At 40.8% G+C, this 22,869-nt stretch overlaps 2 protein-coding genes across 3 annotated transcripts; one reads left to right on the forward strand and one right to left on the reverse strand.

The window, feature by feature from the left end:
* The first annotated feature begins 223 nt into the window (after positions 1–223).
* Positions 224–2,242, forward strand: bida (BH3 interacting domain death agonist). The gene is made up of 4 exons (XM_080876665.1): positions 224–447; positions 692–965; positions 1,417–1,550; positions 1,734–2,242. Exons 2-4 carry the CDS (start codon positions 710–712, stop codon positions 1,926–1,928), a joined length of 585 nt encoding a protein of 194 aa, XP_080732791.1. The 5' UTR covers positions 224–447; positions 692–709; the 3' UTR covers positions 1,929–2,242.
* Positions 2,230–22,760, reverse strand: bcl2l13 (BCL2 like 13). 2 transcript variants are annotated; one of them, XM_080876663.1, is made up of 7 exons: positions 22,615–22,760; positions 21,461–21,665; positions 19,193–19,282; positions 16,226–16,382; positions 11,399–11,471; positions 11,101–11,229; positions 2,230–5,063 (listed from the first exon to the last, which is right to left on the reverse strand). In XM_080876663.1, exons 2-7 carry the CDS (start codon positions 21,600–21,602, stop codon positions 3,990–3,992), a joined length of 1,665 nt encoding a protein of 554 aa, XP_080732789.1. In that variant the 5' UTR covers positions 21,603–21,665; positions 22,615–22,760; the 3' UTR covers positions 2,230–3,989. The 2 variants fall into 2 exon arrangements, with proteins under 2 accessions (XP_080732789.1, XP_080732790.1); XM_080876664.1 differs by lacking the exon at positions 22,615–22,760 and adding an exon at positions 22,463–22,604.
* Between the last annotated feature and the right edge of the window lie 109 nt (positions 22,761–22,869).

Below are 22,869 nucleotides of genomic sequence, written 5' to 3' on the forward strand. Positions count from 1 at the left end.
GATAAGTCAAATGGGACTTACAATATTCGCTTTCTTAAGCTTGTGAAAACATGTCCAGAAGAAATATAGCTGTGGGACTATTTTAATGTAACATATTCAGTCAAAAATGACCATGATTAAACGTATATGCGTTTTTGACGCCTTCCGGGTAGTTTGGAGTCAACACCGTGTATGCCAGTCAAAAGATACATAAGCAGGCAAAATTCAGACGGTATTTAAAGGCGTCATGACGCAGTAGCGGAAACTGTTTTAAAGACTGAAGCTAGTTGGCAGTCTGCCGCATACATAAGTTTTCACTTCACGCAAATAAGTTAACGTAGGTGACGTAAAAGCGTGTAAGCGAAACGAATCGATATTTGATGTCATTTTGGTGTTAGGTATACTTTAGCTGCCTGTTATACTTTTAGTTTGTTCGACGTTAAACAACTTTGACGAGCCGAGCCCAAGGTAAGCTAACGTTAGCATTAGCTTAAACTATTTTTTTTCTTTATCCACTTGAAATCCAGTTATTAAAATACAAAATTCCTAAACTTCCTCTGTTTTGACTGACATCGCTTAAATATCGGTTGGGAACTGACTTTTTCCTCTCTCTCAGCGACTGTCAGAAACAAATTTCGATGTAATGTTAAAGTGTCCGGTTGTGGCATCTTCACTGCTATTATATTATTTAATATCGTTATTTTTATCTAAGGGCTCAGGCTGGTTGTAGATGGACCTCTCGACTACTCGGGTTACGGCGAGTGAGCTCATTTTCGCCTTCCTTCAAGAGGGCCATGAAAGCGCAAGCTACATGAAGGAGCTTCACTCGCTAGGCGAACAGTACAAGTTTTCTTGGGACATCAACAGCAACGGGCACGACGCACGTAACCTGGATAATGGAGAGCTTGAAACTGATGGTTATCATCCAAGCAACATCGGAGTCTCTATGCAGGATCTTCACCCCATAGTGGATCTACAGATCCGGGGTAAGTAAAGTAAAACGATGTAAACTGTACTGTCTACAGTCAAGTTTGGTGCCACAGTCATCAGCTGTTTATTTATTTATTTTTAATCAACAATGAGCTGTGTGTGGCAGTTTTTGAGACAGTGTAATAAAATAAATGTTTTATAAACATGTCGAGTTAAGAGACCTGATCAAATATATAGTTTGACCCAGATGTTTGCAAATAGTGCCATATTTTCTAAAAGTTATGCCACTAAATCACAATTGACTGAGTTGTTTCCAGTTAATAACAAAACAACTGAAAGTGAAACCAGGAAATGACCCTGACTCTGTTGTTTATGCTACAGAGCTGAAGTTAATTAGCAGTAGTCCAGAATGTTAAAATTGTCTTAATGGAAACTATAGAAACACGACTTCAGCCATAAATGTTAAACTTTACTCTGACTAATGCAATTGTATTTTTTTTGCTGCAGGAAATCATGAACAGGCTGCAGCTGTTCTTGAGGTTGCACGAGCATTGGGAGAAATCGCTGCTCAGTTTGAAGACAGAATTGTTACTGAAGCTACCAGGAACCTGAGCAACAACATATCAACCTCCCCTCTTCAAGTGAGTATGGGTTCAGCTAGAGGACTACTCAGTGCACAAACTAGGTGTAAACGAGAGCTAGTTTTAAATATGCCAGTGAAAAACTAATGTGGATATATTGAGATTACCCTAGTGATGCCACACCAGGTTGTTTTTATTTTGAGCCCAAGTGTATGGACTGATCTATTTGTTTCTGCTTTCCAGAAATGGAAGGATTACCTTGCCTTTGAGGTAGAGAGGGTGATGATGCGTTGGGTAGGTCCTGACCTACCCCGGGAGAGAGTCATCATAGCCCTTGCACTTACACTGGTGAAGAGGGTGTGTGTGCAGACCCCACAGAGGTTGAGAAACCTTTTCCACACCGCCCTGCAGTACATCAACACTGCATGGGCTCTGTGACCGAAGAAAAGCTGTCTCTAAGGAAATGACAGTTACATCTGAAACTGCAGTTTGCGTCTCATGATTAGCCAACTGTGAAAGGAGTTTGTTGATGTGCCAGTGCCGAACACTTCTGAAGATCAAAATGAAAGCGTTAAACATGACACTTGAATTTCATTATTCCTTTTGTTTACTATTGCTTAAGTGTTATTTGTCTTTATTACTTAAAATGTTTACTTTATGTTGCTTATAAGTAGCATGATTAAAGTTTTTTCCTTCAGTTTAATTTCATTGTATATACACAAAAACAATAAATCACAGCTGAAGTAGTTTAATCTCTTTATTGTTTTTTGCTTCAAACAATGTTCTGTAGGAAACTCGAGGTACAAAATGCCATGTTGGGTATTGTTTTTGACATCCATCCTGCTCTGGACTTGTAAAGTTTCCCTTTGAAAGTAGATGTTACACTCATCAACTTAAACTACATTTGCAGTACTGAAGGTGACATGAACATTCATACAAATTCCTATAATATCTTTAAACTCAAATGATTTTGCGTGATAGCAGCAGTGAGGGTGTGTTAAGGACCAGGCTAACAGATTACATGAGTTCCTCATAAATTTCCCAGCTGTTTTCCCTCTGAGGGAATCAAAGGGAGATTCCACACTATTTGTTTCCACTTCCTGTTCAGTATATTATTTTGGTTTCTTGTGCTCTGCTGGTTTACTAGAATGTTCAGTGATTTCTTTAATGTAGTGTGAACGCAAAATCCAAAATTACAGCTACGTAAGAGGTTGAGTTTATTGTTTGTTCTGAAGACTTTCCTACAAATCATATTTGAAATGGTTCCAAGTGGTTTTGATTGTCTTTTGGCAACCTGATTTTGCTTTCAATAACTCTCAGCATGCTACTGCTTTTCTTTCTACTTGGGGAGGGAAGTATTATGTTGTCACTGGGGCAGACACTTACAAATGAACCTCTGTGGAATTAGTCGGGTATTATGAGCAGTGCCGCAATAAGGGAAAAGGGGACAAGGCAAAGTACAGAGGACCAAATAAAGATGCTGGGGCGCAAAAGCACGAAAGCAAAGTAACTGAAATGAGGGTGAGAGTAACTGGGATAGGTGGGAATAGAGATCCAGTCAAATTCAACCCTAAAAAAAATGTCAAATAAATAAACTAGATTGATTCAATGTGCTGCAATCATGCCCTACTTTTCTGGAGTAATTATAGCTCACTTTTCACTGAAAGTAATCGGTGGTTCTTGTTTGGCTAATGCAACCAAATATAGTAGATTTAAAAAAAAAAACATCTGGTTTCTGAAACAATATGCATCAAGATTTTTTTTAAATGTTTTAAAACCACACTATATTTAAATTTATGTACTGATATCACAAATTTATTGTGCAATATGGACACGTTAGATTCATTTTTGGTTTCAATCGAAAATATCAAAAATACCATTCACTTCTATAGAAGTCTGTTTATGAAAGTATCAGATTTACTCACAGGGAGAAAAATATAAATAACCCTTTGTTGCGTAGGAGGCGGAAGAGCAAGAAACCCATATGTCGCACAACATCACAACTTATACTTGAGGTTTATGTTTCCTGTGAGAGCACTGTCAATTTTCAATCCAGCGTCGCTGACTCCAATGAAAGAAACAATGCAAATAGCAAACCAAGAGACACGACAGAAGCTGAATCTAAGCGAAGAGGGATAAAAGTTCACACACGCTTTTGTACTCAGTAATAAGTACAAAAGATTGGAGGCAAAAAGAAATTGGAAACAAAATTGCAACTGACCCCCAAAAGAAAAACAGAGAAAATAAGAAGTAGAGTGGAGTGCACCGTTTTCACATTTCTGTGTTTGCACCTGGTTGAAAGAAGCAGCGAGGGACTCCCAGCACTAAGGTTGTGGATGACAAGACATTCTGGTTTTCTGGGGGACACTTTCACACATTTTATACCTGGAAGATTTTTAAAAACTACTTTTAAGGAGAGTCTCACCGTATGTATGCAAATACCTTTATTCTACCTTAGCATTCTACACTCCCCGCTGCTGAGGATAACACTTTTTTACGCTATTTCCTCTGAAAGCGTATGAGAACAAAGGCTATAACAGCTGCAAGGACTGCCAGAGCAGCCCCTCCATAAAGCAACACTGGGAGCTCTGATTCTGGCTCCGGCTGCACTGGGGCCTCCTCAGCTGGTGCTTTGACAGGGGCCTCCACAGCCTCTGGAACTGGAGGTGCAGCGACCGTATCGTCTAGCTCTGCCACAGTCTCTGGTTCTGGCTGCGATTCCTTTGGCTGGTGAAACACAGTGATGGACTCTGGGTTCAGCTCTGGTTCGGACGCTAGTTCTAATGTGTAATCAGGCTCTGCTGGTGTTGTCGGGATTTCCTTGGCTGGAGATGGGACTGCCATTTCAGCAGGCACTGGATCGGTCACTGGGGCAGTGACAGCAGCTGGTTCTGGCTCAGGCTCTGGTTCCACTGCAGGAACAGACAAAGGTACTGCAGGTTCAGCTTCAGTGGGAAGGGCTTCAGCAGGTTCAGAGGCAGAGGGAAGCAGCTCTGGTTCTGAGGAAATGAATGAAGGTTCTGCAGACAAGCTTGCAGGTGTTTCTATCACAACTGGCTCTTCTAATGAAATCAGGGAAGCTGGAGGTGTGGGGTCTGCCTCAGCTGTCACTGGTGCAGGTGCGGTCTGGACTCTTAATTCCTCCCTGAGCTCAGCTAGCTCACTGTCAGTGCCTAAAACACTCATCATGCTTTCTTCTATCACTCCGCCTTCACTGCCTTCCTCCAACAGCTCGGCTTCCTCGCGCTCCACATGGACGATGTCCGAGTTTGAGGAGTTGTTTTCACTACGCTCCTCGACCAGAGCAACACCCTCGTTGCTGTCCAGGCTCTTGATGTCTTCAGGGTCCATCGCACCAACCTGTGCCCACGACTCGTGGCCAGCCAGAGACACAGGTAAGCTTTCTGTCTGCCAGGAGCTCTGCTCGCTGCTGTTGTCTCCGGTGCACAGCAGTGACGAGGGAGGGCTGATCTGGTCGTGATCCTGGTCTCCTGAGAGGATGTAAATGTCGTTGCTGTCTTCGGCAATAGTCACACCTCGCTCTTCATCCAACACGAGGCTGAATACTTCACCCTGTGGCACACAGAAACAAACATGACACTTACATTCAATTCATTAGTTGAATTTGTTACAATCTCTGTGTTTTGTTAAAGTTTAGTCTCTGGTTGCAACATCAGAGGCCACCTTCTCCCAAGAAAACCAGCTTAAGAAATATGAAATAAAAGAAATAAAACAACAATTTTAGCAACATGTAAAAGTTTCTCAGTAGTCATAAAATTATAACCAAGAATAAGTTATAAGGTTACATAATAGGAATTCAGAATAGGACTGCTATATTGGGGGGGGGGGGGGGGGGGGGGGGGGGCTTTTGCAGACTAAATCCACACTTGTTTTATCTTCTACGCCACCTAGTGGTAAACAACAGAGGAAGGAAGCATCTGTAAGCTGAGGTCTTGATATGTAACATGCAAATATAACCATGTGAGTGAGAATAACACAGGGCTGAGTTTGCTGGAAGAAAATCCATTTAAATAAGTTTCATAAATCAATATATCGAAGCTTAATATATTAAAGTAAGTTTTATCATGCAAACATTTAGCAAAGAAAAAAAAATTTTTTTTAATATGAATGCACATCACTGCACTGACCATGCAGTGATGTGACGCTTAACTTACAATTTGTGGTTCAAAATAGGCAACTGACCAAGACAAGCAGTGAAATCAAACATCACAACAGTCCTGTAGCTCCAAGGCGTCAACTTTGGACTTTGCACATTAACATTTCTCTATCACAACAAAAATCACTCCCCATTGGATCTGTTGCAATAATATAAAACAGAACTTGCTACAGAAAATCGTGATTGCTACGGCTCCAACTCCAGTTTATGCAAGAGGAACATATATGCCAATACTATACTTTGTTAGTATTCATAAATGAAATCCAACCTCATGGCAACACAAGAGGGAAATCTAAGGAAATCACTAGAGTCAGTAGGACCGATCCTCTGGGAGTCATTTATTTCTAAAGCTTTTGGCAATCCAACCAACACAAGATGAAAAGATTTAGCTTAGAAAGTAATAGGCTGACTAACCAAAAGAGCAACATACAAACCACCTTGTTGCACAGCATGCCGAGCAGGTAGATCTTGCAAATGATGCGTGCAAAAAAAATAAATAAACACATAATGTGAAACGAAAAGTCTGGATGTTGGCTAAAACAATTAGAGATACTAAACTGTGCTTGACTGAGGAAGTTAAGCTTGTATCTGACATGGCCAGGCTTTTCTGCTGTGTTGCATGTCACATAGGTGTGACCTGAGCTGATGAGATTCAAACAGACAGTTCAGGCACGCAGTGTTAGTCAAACAGGGAGGGTGAGTGTTTGTGTGAGCATCAGATAGAGGGGTTCAGACAGCCGCCAGCAGCTTCATCTGAAATAAGCAGAATATGTCAGCATGTTCTTCATGGTGCCCCTGACCAAACAGTTGGATCTGATCAACTCACACGTCAACGTCTGAACATGTAATTAAACATGTTTTGTTTTTTTAGAAAACCTACAAGCCGTGAAGGTCATTTTCCTTACAAAGAGACTCAGTGCTGTGCGCGGCAGCTGCATCCTGGGAAGCAGGACAGAGATTAAATCCAACAGCGTTTCATCGTTATCCAACATTTGCTTTCTGCATAAGCTGATTTGAATGTAGAAGAGCAGGAGTGTTTCACAAAATCCTCCCCTCTCAGGACACAGCCTGCACATCAGCTCGACACAGCAGGTTAATGTTGCCGTGTGGTAAAAAAATAAAAAATCCACAGCCAAAGAGACACTGGTATTCTTTAAAATTCTATTTAGTTTATGGTTTGTGTTTTCAGCAATAGCTATGACTGCACTGGAGACCACACCTATGAACTATAGTAATACAAAGACTATTACTGACCAACTATATGACCACATATTTTAAAGTTAGAGTACCAGTAATAAAGCTTGAATATAAAGCTTATAAAGTTTAGGATTAAACTAAGAAACACGATGAAAAACTTACATACAAACATACCTGAGAAGACATGCAAACTAAACTTTCTTCAATGCTTCAGGTTGTCCCTCAGAAACGCAGAGAGTGGGAAAACTCTAGGCTTTGTTGCTCTGTTCTCAGGCTCAGTTCTCCACCCTTGCCCTAAGACAAACTATATAAAACCACTGCACATTCTTGTTGCAGAGCCAAAGGTGTACAGCCTACCTGTTACTACTCTGCTTTTTAACTGGCTCTCTGCAACCCAAGGTTAAATAACATTGTAATTAAACACTGAAGCAGAAAGCTATCACTGAGGGTAAGAGTAAGAGTAACATAGCCACTGCCCTGGTGACTCATTTCTGCTGATAAATCAACATTAGTTACACTGGCATGGCCGTCGCATACAGTCAAAATCCTACAAATGCTGCAAATCCAAACATCAGATCTGACAGAGTTGTCACAAAAAGCAAACGCTCCACATCAACAAGTGAATTACTAATATTCAGTTTGGGGATTAGTCAGTGTAACGGTCACTGGTTAGTATGCACCCTTGGCATTTATATGAGCATTATGTAATCACTGGTCCTGCAAGGGGTCACACAGCTGATCGAGCTGAATAAAACAAAGTGCTGAGAAAGACAAGAAAAACCAGGAGCCAGCTTTAAAAAGGAAAACCTAAAGTTGAAATGTGTGACAACATTTACCAACGTCAGGGGCCATCGTTCATCTGCTATGTAACACCAGTTCTTTGCTGGGGATAAGATTTTAACACAGCACGGTTATTTATTTATTGTTTTACATTAAAGACTTCTTTGTTTTCACAAATGGGAAATAATTAACAGCAACAAAATAAGCAAACAGACACAAATTTCACCACAGGTCCCCACATCCCTATTTTTAAACTAACTTATCCCTCAGAACTGCTGTGGAGGCTTCTTTCGCATCGTTTCAGGCGACGCTTCCCTTTTCACAGAAGGAATGTTCATCACCATGAACGCATCCTCGCTTTTGGCCAACAACACACTATTTATCAGCTTCTCTTCTGCAACATCTTTATTACTGACAGAAAAACAGACACATTGCTATTATTTTACATTGTGTAATCCAGTTTTAGCATTTCACATTACCCTGGCTTTCATTAGCACACTTCATCCCCACCCCATAAATAATCCCTACAGATGCAGCATTGTGAAACTGACCACCACATGCAGGGTGTGACATGCTTGACTGTCTGAGATTTGAAAGTGTTTATGGAATCACACGTCTCCACACCACTTCTGGGGAAGCACCTTTTAAAAATAAAATAAAAATCTTATTGCAACAGAGTGTCTTGTTGTGTGCAGCTACACAATCTGCAATCAGTAAATATTGGGTTTTAGCCAAACATCGCTGACAGTGTTAGTGTTGTGGGTAGCTGGGGGAGCAGAAAAAAAATGAATGTCTGTCCTGCTTCATCACTGCCAATCAGCCAGTGTCCTGCTGCTTCAGCAGCTTTTTACAGCAAAGGACAAGCGGGTCAGTCAAGCACCTGGTGATGATGTTTTTAGGGGATTATTAGTTATTTTGGGGGCTTCCTCAGCCTGCGCAGACACTCTGTTGGTCCACATTCATGCTGATGCAGTGTCACAGTGATGCACATATTAAAGCCCAGAGCAGGCCAGAGGATGCTTACATAACACGGGAAGCACAGTTACACTGCACAGGGTGTAGCGTGATATGGCCTGACAGGACAAAGACTCGGGCCTTTAAAGCACCTCAGCCTTAAAATATCATCATTGTTTCTAAGCAGGGCAGCTTGTTCCAGTATACAAAACAGAGGACTATATATTTCTTTACTGCCTTTAAAGATATGGTGTTTTGAATATCAAATATGCAGCAATAAAGTAATGTATGTCTTTAATATCTTTTTCTCCGAGTGTAGAGGTGCAATTATCTGTTTGGCACCTTCAAGTTTTGGGCTTCATGTTCCATTATACTCTCAAGGACGGCAATATGAATACTGAACACTCAGTTCTTATGCAGCATTTTTACTTTCAGATGGACAGCAGGACACCAACATCATGCGAGCACAACGACGACAAGCTTCAACATCTCCTCAAGCTTTTTTTGTTTTTATCACCTCACCCATCGTCCCCCGTGTGCTCCCCTGACTGTCTATTGTCTGACAGCTACTTTTGTCCTTGCCAAATGAAGTGTACGCCACATTAGGGCCATACAAATCCTTTGTGTATTCTGATGTAACTAACAAAGCCATTAATCGAGCAGCCCATACCTAACTTGCATTTCAGTGTCCTAAAGAGAACTCGGCAGACACAACAGAAACTTTTTCCAATATCCTGTAAAGTACAAAAACAACAAAGACCCTTTTTGTTGATTAATATACAACTTTGATAGATGCAATAAAAAAAACTTCATTTACTCTCCTCCTTGTTGTGGAAATTTACATCTCACGGCCTCATATGTCAAATGTTAACAACAGTAAGCAGAGTACTGGTAGGAAGTAAAGACCTTTTTAGCTTCTTAAAATCTGTCACTGCTGCACACAGCCACACATGCACGCATGCAGACAAGCACGCATCACAAGTAAACCATCTTACCTGAGCGTGAAAGTTGTGAAATGTAAGTGTGAACGCACAAAGCCCCAGAGAGTCAAAAAAGACGGTTTGAGATGGAGTGCAGGTAGAAAGCCAGCTGGAGCTGTGCATGCAGACAGCTGTCAAACTAATGGAGATTTCACTTTGCCCTGACTGCGCTCATCCCTCCCTCCTTCGTGCCCTCTCCTTTCCACAGCCTCTTCGTGCACTCCCTCTCTCTTTTCAGTTCATCACTCCATTGCCGATCGTGCCCGAGCCTATCATCCGTTCATCAACTATGACATAACACAGAGCAAGAATGTAGCTTTGTTTGAAGCCAGCGTACTGTGTTCACATAACGCTGTGTGAGACCAGCCAGAGCACGACAATGATGTAATGGCGACCAGAGCAGCAGTTAACATGTCAAGTCACGTGAACGTTCGTCAACGTGGCCTCGTTAATAGCAGAGCACCGCACAGACTCCCTAAGTACAACGGCGAAGGGCTGCATTCTGGCAAATACTATCTCTGCAAAAATGTAAACCTAGAAACAAAGTTGCACAAGTTGCTTATCTATGATAATAAGAAGCCATGGAGAGAGTGAGCCTGCAGCCAAGCATCGTGACTTAGATGTGGAAGGACAACTTGCACGGCTAAAGGAGTATTTGCTAGACTTTCATTCATCAACAGCGACAGTTTACATGAACAGGGTTTATATTTAATATGAAAACACTCCACAGAACAGAAGTACTGTCCTATTTTTGCCTGACAATTTTCAGAGTTTATGGTTATTGGCCCAAAGAAACGTAGCAGTAAATACACTGTATACATAACAGTGTGGTTATTTATATAGAAGCAGAGAATTTATAGCCATGGGTATTATGATGCTCATTTTAATCTAGCAAACCAATGCATTTCTTGTAGCTCACTGATGCCCTCATCTGGCTATCAAGAGGTGTGTACATCTTTCTAGGCTGGTGCAATAAAGTTTTCCACTACGCAGCATCTTTTCTTCCTGTTTTATGTACGCATGCTCTGCACAGTCCTAATAATATTTACTCCTTAATAAAACTTAAGTCTCAGTAGGCTCTGTCCTTGATTATTCTAAAATTAGTCACCACACCTGCAATCTAAGATAGTTTTTAAGTATTTCTAAACTGGGAATATAGTTTTCTTAGTTTTTACTGGGGTAGCTCAGGTGGCAGAGCAGGTCAGCCACTAACCAGAAGGTCGGTGGTTCGATCCCAAATATCTTTGGGCAAGATACTAACCCCATGTTTGCCTACTGGTGGTGGTCAGAGGGCCCGGTGGCGCCTGTGTCCGGCAGCTTCGCCTCTGTCAGTGCGCCCCAGGGCAGCCGTGGCTACAATGTAGCTGCCATCACCAGTGTGTGAATGACTGAATGTAGTGTAAAGCGCTTTGGGGTCCTATACAAATGCAGGCCATCTTAAAATTGTATTAGATTGTTAGATTGGACTTTCAGGTAATTAGACTTATTTATAATGTATTTTCCCCTTTATTTAAAAACTCACCCATCCCCCAAGCTGAGTGATGTAGTCTGCCTCGTTCTCCTCTAGGAAGTGAAGCCCCAGGTCCAACAGAGTCATCACAGACTGGCCTTCACTTTGTAGAGCCTGGAGCAGCACTAACGGAACAAGCACCTGGTGGCAGTGGTGACGAGAGACAGAAAGCAGTTCATTCACAAGGATAAGAGACATAAATCTGACACCTCTCTCTTGTTACTAGGAGAAAATCTAACTGGAAACATTGCACCTTTTGCAAATTATGTCTCACTTCTAATCAGTGAAGCAGAACTCACGGCTCACTCACCTTGCTCCAGCCTCCCGGTGTGTGTGTTGAGAGCTCCAGTGTTGTGCATCTGAATCTCTGATAGTCCAGAGGTCTGAAAACACAGACATTACCATTAGTATTAAACACGTGATCTTCATGTTGAGGAGGTTAAAGGTTTTGTACTTTACCTACCACATGTAACTGTTTACCAGGACTACTTTTACCTTAGGTAAATTGATTACAACAACTGAGGAAGTAGCAGCAACACCAGTTATCAACCTAGATCACATTTTAGCACCAAATAACTATTATTATCTTATAGATATTTAATCTTCTTTGCTACAGTTTCATGTCATTATCTTTACTTATAGCCAGCTCCTGTAAGAACAAGGTGCTAATGCCTCTGCTGTCTGCGTGGGGAGGGGCTACACTGATTCATCATTAAAATAGCAGAAGAGTTTTTATTTCCGTTTTCTACTACAGGCAACCTCACAGGGGGAACAACAAGACAAACTATGGCGAAGACCACACAAACCTAACACGATAGAGTTTAAGCTATTATTTAAAACATGAAGCATTACCATCTCAGATTAAAAACTAAATTACAACACTGCACAAAACTAAACTAGCTCTACCCTGGGGCAAGAGTAGAATAATGAGCTAATGTTAGGTCAAAAGTATGTTGGTTGTTTTACTTATGATGGCAGTTTAATGAATGTGCACTTGGATCAGCAGTCTTTATCAGTCAGCCACTGAACTCTACGACCTGAGCAGCTCGTAATTTTTTTATTTTCCTCGATAAAAGTTCTCTCATGAATCATTTCAGTAGGATTCATGAGATGTGCAGTGTTTTGGTTTCACTTTTATCATCAGTATACAGGCTAACCCTGGGAACATAAAAGCTCGTAGACATTTCCAGCATATCTGAGTTGATACTGAACGCTGTATGTGCTCCAGTGGCTTCAGGATTTTATGGTTTACTAGTTTAGGAAAGTACAGAAGTAACAATGTAATGCAAGTCAAAACCAAAAGATCTAAAAGAAAACTGTGTCCGTATGACACTGTTTTGTATCCACTTAGTTCACACTACCTTTACTCTAAAAAAACCCCAAACATTCAGAATTAAAAGGACTGTCAATAAATGTTAAAGTTCAAAAGTGCATTACCTTGATAGCGAGCAAATACCTGCAGTGTATCAACAGTGACTGTGTCAGTCCTTCGAGATAATAACACTTTTCTCACACAGTAACAACTGCAGTAGAAACATGGCTGCTGTACTTAATGTAGATTACCGTACCTATACATCCATAATGGCAAAACGAATGGAAAAAATACTCCCTAACCTCAAACCCAGGATAACACAAGACGCACTTTACACATAATGAACTATATACAACATACAGAGCAGGCTGTGATCCTCAGTCTTGAAGCTGAAAAGGCATTTGACTCTGTTTGTTGGCCTATGTATGTATACCTATATAGAGTCTTGCATAAATTTGGTTTTAATGAGCCGGTAACAAATAATGTAAAGGCATTATATGATAACCCGACTGCAAGGCTTAGGATTAATGGTCACCTAAGTCAACCTCTAACATTGGAGAGGGGAGTGAGACAAGGCTGTGCCTGCTCTCCTCTTGTCTTTGCCATATTTCTGGAGCCACTAGCCCAACATATAAGGCAAAACAGAAAAGTCGCAGGTGTTACACTAAATGATGTGGAACATAAAATAGCATGCTACGCCGATGATGTACTCTTATTCCCAAAAACACCCGAGGAGTCTCTGCCAGAGGTAATGAACTGTCTTAAAAACATTGGCTCAATAACAGGATATAAACTGAATTTAAATAAAACTGAAGCCCTTCCCTACAATTATAGTCCTTCTGAAAAGCTCAGACAAGCACATCCACTGAAATGGAACACAGACTCAATTAAATACCTGGGTGTAAGACAGAAATTACAACCATTTATATCAAAGAGTACCTTACAAATTGGAATCATATCCCATGTCTGAGCATAAGCTCTAGAATAGAAACCATCAAAATTAATGTTTTACCGAGATTTTTATATTTGTTTCTGACCCTCCCACTCCAGATTAATCAAATGGATTTTACTGAATGAGTCAAAACGATCTCTAGATTCATATGGCAAGGCAGACGACCCAGAATACGATACAAAACATCACAACTGCCCAAAGAGAACGGCGGCTGGGGACTACCATGTTTTAAAAAAAACACTATACTTCAGCAATGATCAGGGCAGTGTTGCACTGGTGTGATCCCTCATATGTAGCAGCATGGAAAGAAATGGAATGCAAAACAATAACCATATGCATATACAGGCAGTTCTAGCAGATAAAAATCTACAGGACTACATTTCCAAATTAAGAAATCCTTGGGTAAAGGCCACAGTAGGGGTTTGGAAAGTGGTGGTAAAAGAAAAAAAAGCTGGAGAAGGATATAAAAATATTAAAATGGTGTGCATATGAGTCGGATATGAGCATATGAGCAAATCAAATAGACCCTAGTTTTAAAAACTGGAGAGATAAAGGAATCACGTCGATATGCGGTATTGTAAAGGAAGATGAAATTATGAGTTTCCAAACTTTAAAGCAAATGTTTCATTTAGAAAACCAAGACCACGATAGATACGTACAGTTAAGAAACGTTTATACTCGAAACATTAAAAACCAAATACCCACTACAGCGAGGCCATTTACCCAACTCTTTGTAAATGCTTATAAGTCAGAAATGAAGAAAGGTGTAATCTCACAAATATACAAAAGTCTTCATGATCTCAACAATTATTCAACAAAGTATATAAAAGAAAGATGGGAGAAAGAGGGAGGTCAGACAATCACAGAAGAGGAATGGCGATACATTTGTTCTTTTCATTGGAAAAGTAGAACATCACATATATGGAAGGAGTTCTGCTGGAAAAGCTTTTTCGTTTTTTCATTACCCCAGCTTTAAAGGCGCATTATGATGATGGAAGTTGTGAATGTTGGAGGAAATGAAACAGCACACCACTACCATATGTTTTGTGATTGTAAGAATATTAAGAACTACTGGAGAGAAGTCCATAAAGTGATGCACAACATATTTAGTACATATTTACCCTTTGATTTCAAATCCAGATTTTTAGGATACAAACCCTCAGACATAAGAGAGAAATACTTACTTGGTGTGCTGCTAGCTGCAACTGACCAAAAGGTGTCTGACACAGGATCCACCAACATTAAACAGCTGGACTGATGTAACTTTTGAGATTTATAAGATTAGTGAATTTTGAGTATGAGAAATTTGTAAAACACTGGGGAAAATGGCTCCGCTATGCGAGTTCTACAAGGCCAGATATCGCTGATATTCATCACTGAAGGAATGGTTGTTTACATTTTTGTCTGTTTTTTATAATAACATGTACTAATGCTATGTCACCATCTGCTACTGAGTGTGTTGGCTTTTCAATTGCCCTCTCTGGATGTATATAGTTACAAACGGTGTCTGTCTGTACATGTTTCTTTGTTTTGGTTTTTTCCCTTTTCTTTCTCTTTTTTCATACCTGCGTGAAGGAAAAGTATTTGAAGTGATGGCGGTCATCCAGACTACTGTACATATATGAGAACAAAGGAAGCCATCAAATACTGTACATTTTATTTTATGCATAACTTCAATAAACATAGCTGTCGGAGTTGTATGCAGTCCAGAGAAGCACCAATAAACTTAAAGCAAAAAAAAAAAAAGCTGCTGATTTAGCTTCACTTTTGTCAAAAGGGTCTCCGTTACTTATTGACGCCAGTGTTACTATCGTGCAGGCTGCTTTTTGCAAACACACAGCCACAACTCTACTAGGGCTGCCACAAACGATTATTTTGATAGTCGACTAGTCACCGATTATTTTTGCAATTAGTCGACTAATCAGATCATCATCCATTGGACGTACAGCATACAGCTTATTGCACCAGCAGCATCTGCTCTTATATAACTATCATTAGCTTACAGCTTGAAGTGTTTGTGCTAACTAAAAATAAAGACAAGATGGTAGTTTATTAATTTTTAATGAAATTTGCAGATTGTTTCGGTGAAGTTTAATAAACTCCTTGCTTTCTAAAATATAACAGGACACCGGAGTATATTCTCCAGCGTCTCACACTTCTGATAATCAGCTGTCTGCTTGACAGTTTTAGCTGTGCAAAAACTATAACTTTAATCTCAGCCAAACCGATTTACTCAGGAACAAATAAAATACTAAAGAAAGCCAAACAATAACATTTTTAATTTATCTAAGTGACTTATATATATGTTTAACCTGACTAGCGAAAGACGGCGGTGGGTTTGAAAACGATTTGCCGGGAGTCCGGTGTTCTCACGGCTCTAGTTAGCCTTGCCCCCGCCTAGCTAACGAGCTAGTGGGTAACAGACGTCTACGAAAACGTCGGAGCGCTTTTGAAAATATGTGGTGTCTTGATAAACTGAGCAGATATTTGAGGTTTACACAGCTACATTCTCGCCTGAAAATATGTTAAACGTTTATTTTGTGACCCAGAAAGAATAATAAGAGTAATATTAAAACTAACTAGCTGCCGCCATTGTCGACAACTGCGCTGGGCTGCGCTATGAATTCTGGGACACAGCTTCTTCTTCTTCGGGGTTTAACGGCAGCTGGCATCCTTGTACATGCAGTGCTGCCATCTTCTGTTTCAGTCCGTTATTACACTCTTAAATCCTACTACTCATTCCTGCGTCCTTTGTGATCTTACAAAGCTTCAAACGATGCGTCGACTATTAAATTAGTCGTCGACGATTTTAATAGTCGACGTAATCGTGACTAGTCGACTAATCGTGGCAGCCCTAAACTCTACAAACTCACCCTGTGAGGAGTGTGTGTACGGCTGCTGACAGGTGTGTGTCGAGCTCTTGGGCCAGCCTGTCTCCCACTGCAGCCAGGCAGTCCTCAATGGAGTTCTCCGGGTTGGCTGGAGCGAACACCAGTGAATTGTGTCGGTTGAATCCCGTCCTGGAAAAGGCTGCAAGCAACACAGGTCACAGGACAGAGTGATATCGCTGACAGAAGTGCAGCTCGTTTAAAGGAGGTAGTCAAAGAAAGGGAAGAACACGAAACATAAAGAGTGTTTGTTTTAATTAGTGCGGCACTTCTGACTAACTTTTCTTTTTATTAAACCTCTAATAATAAGCAGTCCTACATATCATTAAACAAATATGTAGGACTGCTTTCTTCCATTTGTGCAACATCTCTAAAGTTAGAAATATCCTGTCTCAGAGTGACGCTGAAAAACTAGTTCATGCATTTATTACTTCCAGGCTGGACGACTGTAATTCATTATTATCAGGAAGTCCTAAAAACTCCCTGAAAAGCCTTCAGCTAATCCAAAATGCTGCAGCAAGAGTCCTGACAGGGACTAGAAAGAGAGCAGATTTCTCCTGTATTGGCTTCTCTTCATTGGCTTCCTGTTGAATCCAGAATTCAAAATCCTGCTCCTCACATACAAGGTCTTAAACAATCAGGCCCCATCTCATCTTAATGACCTTGTAGTACCATATCACCCTATTAGAGCACTTCGCTCTCGCTCTGCAGGCCTACTTGTTGTTCCTAGAGTATTTAAAAGTAGAATGGGAGGCAGAGCCTTCAGTTTTCAGGCCCCTCTTCTGTGGAACCAGCTTCCAGTTTAGATTCAGGAGACAGACACTATCTCTACTTTTAAGATTAGGCTTCAAACTTTCCTTTTTGCTAAAGCATATAGTTAGGGCTGGACCAGGTGACCCTGAATCCTCCCTTAGTTATGCTGCAATAGGCAGCTGGGGATTCCCATGATGCACTGGGTGTTTCTCCTTCACTCACTATGTGTTAACAGACCTCTCTGCACTGAATCATACTTGTTATTAATCTCCGTCTCTCTTCCACAGCATGTCTTTATCCTGTCTTCCTTCTCTCACCCCAACAGCAGCAGATGGCCCCGCCCCTCCCTGAGCCTGGTTCTGCCGGAGGTTTCTTCCTGTTAAAAGGAAGTTTTTCCTTCCCACTGTCGCCAAAGTGCTGCTCATAGGGGGTCATATGATTACTGATGACTGTATGTATGACTCCGTATATGGTCTGTATGTATTATTGTAACTGAACTAATGTCTGAGATCCTGTTAATGAGACTCATAAATCATATTTACTTAAGAATAACATTAAAGCATCTTAGACTAGTGAAACACGATGAAGCAACCACCCACGTGTGTGAGCTGTGAAAGAAAGACAAAAATCCTCATTTTTAAACCAGAGTGAGACAAAACAATCATTCACTTAAAATCAAAATCAGCTTTTCTGTGACCAACCACAGCGATCTGCAGCAATATTCATGCTTTTTGGAAAGAAACCAAAGAGCTTTAACTGTACATGTGTCATACTTGCACACTGAACTTAATTTTGATCAACTTCAGTTTAAAAACTTAAGACCAGACTAGTGATGGTGTTCAGTGCTTTTGAAGGCTAATCTCTGGAACTACAGTTAGGTCCATAAATATTTGGACAGAGACAACGTTTTTTAATTTTGGTTTTTACCACAATGAATTTTAAATTAAACAACTCAGATGTAGTTAAAGTGCAGACTTTTAGCTTTAATTAAGTGGTCTGAACAAAAGGATTGCATGAGAATGTCTAAAACTAAAGCATTTTTAACTCAATCCCTTCATTTCAGGGGCTCAAAAGTAAATGGGAAAATTAAATAACTGAAAATAAAATTGTCAATTCCTAATACTTTGTTGAAAACCCTTTGCTGGCAATGACAGCCTGAAGTCTTGAATTCATGAGCATCACCAGATGCTGGGTTTCCTCCTTTTTAATCCTCTGCCAGACCTTTACTGCAGCAGCTTTCAGTCGCTGTTTGTTTTTGGGCTTTTCTGTCCAAAGTTTAGTTTCCATCAAGTGAAATGCTCAACTGGGTTAAGATCGGGTGTCCGACTTGGCCATTCATGAATATTCCCCTTCTTTGCTTTAATAAACTCCTAGGTTGCTTTGGCTGTACGTTTTGGGTCATTGTCCGTTTGTATTATCAAACGCCGCCCAGTCAGTTTGACTGCATTTAGCTGGATGTGAGCAGACAGTCTGTCTCTGAACACCTCAGAGGTCATTCAGCTCCTTCTGTCCTGTATATCACATCATCAATAAACACCAGCGTCCCAGAGCCACTGGCAGCCGTACACACCCAAGCCATCACACTCTCTCCACTATGTTTTACAGACGATGTGGATGCTTTCGATCGTGACCTGTTTCACGCCATCGCCACACTTTTTTTCTTGCCCTCATTCTGATAGAGGTTGATCTTGGTCTTTTTGTATTTCTGAGTTCACCGGTGCTTTCTTTCTTTCTCAGGATGTACCAAACTGTACATTTTGCCACTCTTAATATTGTAACAGTTTCTCAGATGTGTTTATTTTCTGTTTTCGCAGCTTAAGGATGGCTCGTTTCACCTTCCTGGAGAGCTCCTTTGACCGCATGTTGTCTGTTCACAGCAAAATCTTCCAAATACAAGCACCACACCTCAAAACAAATCCAGGCATTTTATCTGCTTTTTTGAAAACAACATAATGAAGGAATTGCCCACACCTGCCAATGAAATAGCCTTCAAGTCAATTGTCCAATTACTTTTTGTCCCTTTAAAAAGAGGCTGGCAAATGTTGAGGAGCTGAAACTCCTAAACCCTTCATCCAATTTGAGTGTAGATGCCCTCAAATGAAAGATGAAATTCTACACATTATCTCCATTATGTAACTAGTTTCAGTAAACAAATATATATGGACCTAACTGTAGCTGTGTATGTTTGTGATCACTTACAGGCGGCAATTTCGCCATCCAGTTCTCTCAGCCCTTCCTCTATTTGCTCCTTTATCACTCTGGATCTTGTTTTCTCAGCCTCTGCATCTCCTGAAAGAGATAAACAAACATGAAATATGAACCACTGTCGCTCCATCCTTCATTCTTTCTGGCTCTCTCCCATACAGTCGCCCTAGTTTTCATGCAAAACTTCCCCAAATGTCTTAAAACACGACTAAAGAAAAGCTGTTCTGGAAATTCTGAATTGCTTTGACTGCATTTTAATAGGATATTGTGGTTGGACGGTCATTTCAGTGTGTGCCAGCTGTTTTTGTTGCATTTGCATGGTCGCTTTTTAAAGCAGTCCTTCTTTCAGCGCCTCAATAATCATTTTAGGAACCATGAACATATTTCAGAAAAGGTCATTTACACTGATGTCAACAGCTATTTTGTTATTGTTTTATGCATGTGTTTAGTTTTCTTTATGTAACTATTCTAACAACTTATAATAAAGTTGGTCATGTGGCTTTTTCGAAAAGGTTCATTGTCTTTTTTTGATTCATAAGAGTTATGCACTCACTAGTTTGTGATATAATCTGATAAATTAATTAGAGGATCTGACAAAGAATGGGTTAAGTTGCTAACACAACAAATATGGGATCTGACCTTTTATTAAATCATGAAATATTTAACAGGCTAGGATCAACATCAAAGTGGAAATTGGGCCAGATCTTGACTCCACTATAAGGATGAGCGGTTGATGCCGCGCACACCAACTTTCCTGGAGGAGAGAACCACCTTTGCAGGCAGCCGCTCCTCCTCAGCCTGACGAGCTTGAATTCAAAGCAAAAAACTGTTAATGGTTCTCAGTCATCGTGTGCACGAAGGCTATCAAGGCAGAGGTCAATTATTTACAGCACCGAGTCTACACTGCTCAGGGTGTAATGAACCACGCAACACAAAGGCGCCAAGTGGGGCTGCACTGAATTTACACAAAAATACAATAAACCCTCAAAAAAATCAACTTTTACATTTGACCTCTCACCCCGGAGAGATGCAGGGATCATTTTATAATGTTCATACATGCAACCCAGAGGCACTGGTTATTTCCAGTGTGACTGGACTCCATTGGTTCAGTTTTAGTAGCTGACTTTTCTCAGTTTATGAAATCAAATACTGACATTTTTTAACAAAAAGCAAGAAGACACTCTGACAACTGGGATCTTGTTCTCTCAGGTCCCTGCATGGGTGCCATGAGGACCAGTGTTGGCTTTTCCTGGCCTTGGTGCTGTGTCAGCATTTAGACAGACAGCTAGCCAGACAACTATTTTGCTTTGGTCCACTGGTGTGTGAATAATGCTACAGTGATTGCACATGACAGGCTGTCAGAAATTGGACCGGGTCAAGCGGAAAGCAGGGATCAGCCACTCATCTGCCATCTCCGCCCATTCCAAGCATGCACACAACAATAAAATGGACAGGAAATAAAAAGAACTCCCCCCCCTCTCTCTCGTCTTCTTTTCCTTGCTCCAAATACATTTTTCAGATACCTCTGCTCCTTTACTTCCATGCATCATCCAAAGAGGCTCTCCAGCAGTCTTGTGCTCTCTTTAATCACTAAGATTTATTTCAGGATTAACGCTGTGAGGTCATAACTTGGTTCCACAAACTAAAAGAAACGAACAGCTGCTGGCATTTACCTTCACACATCCTTTCTCTAGTCTCACATAGCAGACACAGAAAATCATTACTATACTGTACATTTGTTCCACAACACCTCTTTTGGTATGCCGGGCATAAAAGGGAACAGGAAGAAAAATGTGAGCCAGCATGCCTGAAGCCATGTAACAGGGTTGTTGCAAAGACCTCTGTGAAGACACGACAGCTTTATGCACTCTGGTCACCATATTGGGTTATTGAAAGGATTCTAGCTGGGCTTTAGATGAGAATCCACTAAATCTATTGGTTTACAGACACTGGCTTCAGCTATCACGTTAAAGTGTCCATACAGGTCTTCTGAATGTGTTCTCCTGCTAAAGTCAGATTCCAGTCAGAGCCAAATTAAGCTGGCAAAACAGGTGGCTACGTGCCTACACACCCCAGATATTTTATGTTACAACCATGTGTGCATGTGAACGCCACTATTTGTGTGCTCTCTGAATGAAAGTGTGTGAGGGTTGTTATACGTGCACAGTGTGCAAAATGGGAAGAAAAAAAAACAACTGTTGCTCGTCTCATCAGCAATTTTTAATAAGAGGTTTGCCACAAATGCAAAGCATTTCCTCTCACCTTGAGCTGCAGCTGGTTGGTCTGATCTACCTGCAGGCACCATTCCTAGGTAGTTAAGCAAAATATATTTGGTTTCAAAATGGAAACCCTCAGGCACAGTGGCTGGGATTGAGGCAGAGGCGGTGGAGCCTGAGGTAGCCATCAAACAGATGTGTATCAGACTCTCAGGCACATTAATTCATACAGTCAAAGCTGGACGTCTCACCTAGGGAAAATAACAACCAGAGGAAGAATAATATCTCGTTAGAGGCACAATCGTTACAGCCTGAAGGATGGGCTGGCTGAGGCTGAGGCAGCCATTAATAAAAGCTAAGAAAATCTATATCTAAACTCTGGCATTGTATCATACAATATGTTATTTAATCTTAAAAAAAAAGAAAAAAGAAAAAGCTGTTATATGAATGACATAAACAGATGCCGCCCTCAGGTTTACAGTGTCCTGCCCCCACTGCGTGCACTAAGGGGACAAATTGAGTGATTTTAGACTTATGTGACTGCATGGATCCCAACTGAGGACAGAAGAATGGGACAGGACATATTTGGGTACTTTTTTTGTGTCTAGATCATGATTTACACAACACATGTGGCAAACAGATGGTCGTTTTAAAAATCCCCCCAAAAACCCCAAAAACAATTTTCAAATAAAATGATCACTGCACAAATATGAAACACGACTTTAACCCCCTGTAACTTCTAAGTTAATCGCCCCACATGGTCCTCCAGAGACGAGGTGACACCAAGCGGACCAAAAATTCCATTCATGTCAAGTCTGCCAAATTAAACAAAAATACTTCCGGGTTTAACTATCAAAATAAAATAATGTGTATAACCGAGTAATTAAAAAGTTCAATCATCAAATAACAAAGCGGCTACGATAATTACAGTAAATTAAATAAACACAACTATCCTCAAAAGATTTCAGTATGTCTGCAAAAAATAATCTACCAAATAACATAACCATTCGCTTTACTAACCAGACATGTAGCTTTGCTAATTAATTACCTGACTAATTACATAAGTGTCCGCTGCACCCCTCGCTGGAACACCCAAACTCACATGCAAGCTACTGTTAGCTAGCTTGACGTTACACGTTTTACGTGCTGGAGACTCAAAACTTCATTTTAACTTAAGCTCAGCGGGTGTCCGTTTCTTACCGTCCTTGTCCAAAGGCAACCAGATGTGGACAGACGACAAGCTGAACAGAATTATGAACACACACACACACACACACACACACACACTACTGTAGCAGAAGCCGGAGAGGGTAGCCCACCAATGGCAGGTAGCCGTTAGTACTCAGGGTGCTCTGGATGTTAGCGTACAAAACCGGCACCAGTCTTCCTGTCAGAGCCTTCATAATAATACTCACCTCTGCTACCGGACACCGTTCAACCTGTGGTCACAAGAGG

Source organism: Rhamphochromis sp. 'chilingali' (assembly GCF_963969265.1).
Source record: "Rhamphochromis sp. 'chilingali' genome assembly, chromosome: 2".
Lineage (NCBI taxonomy): Eukaryota > Metazoa > Chordata > Actinopteri > Cichliformes > Cichlidae > Rhamphochromis > Rhamphochromis sp. 'chilingali'.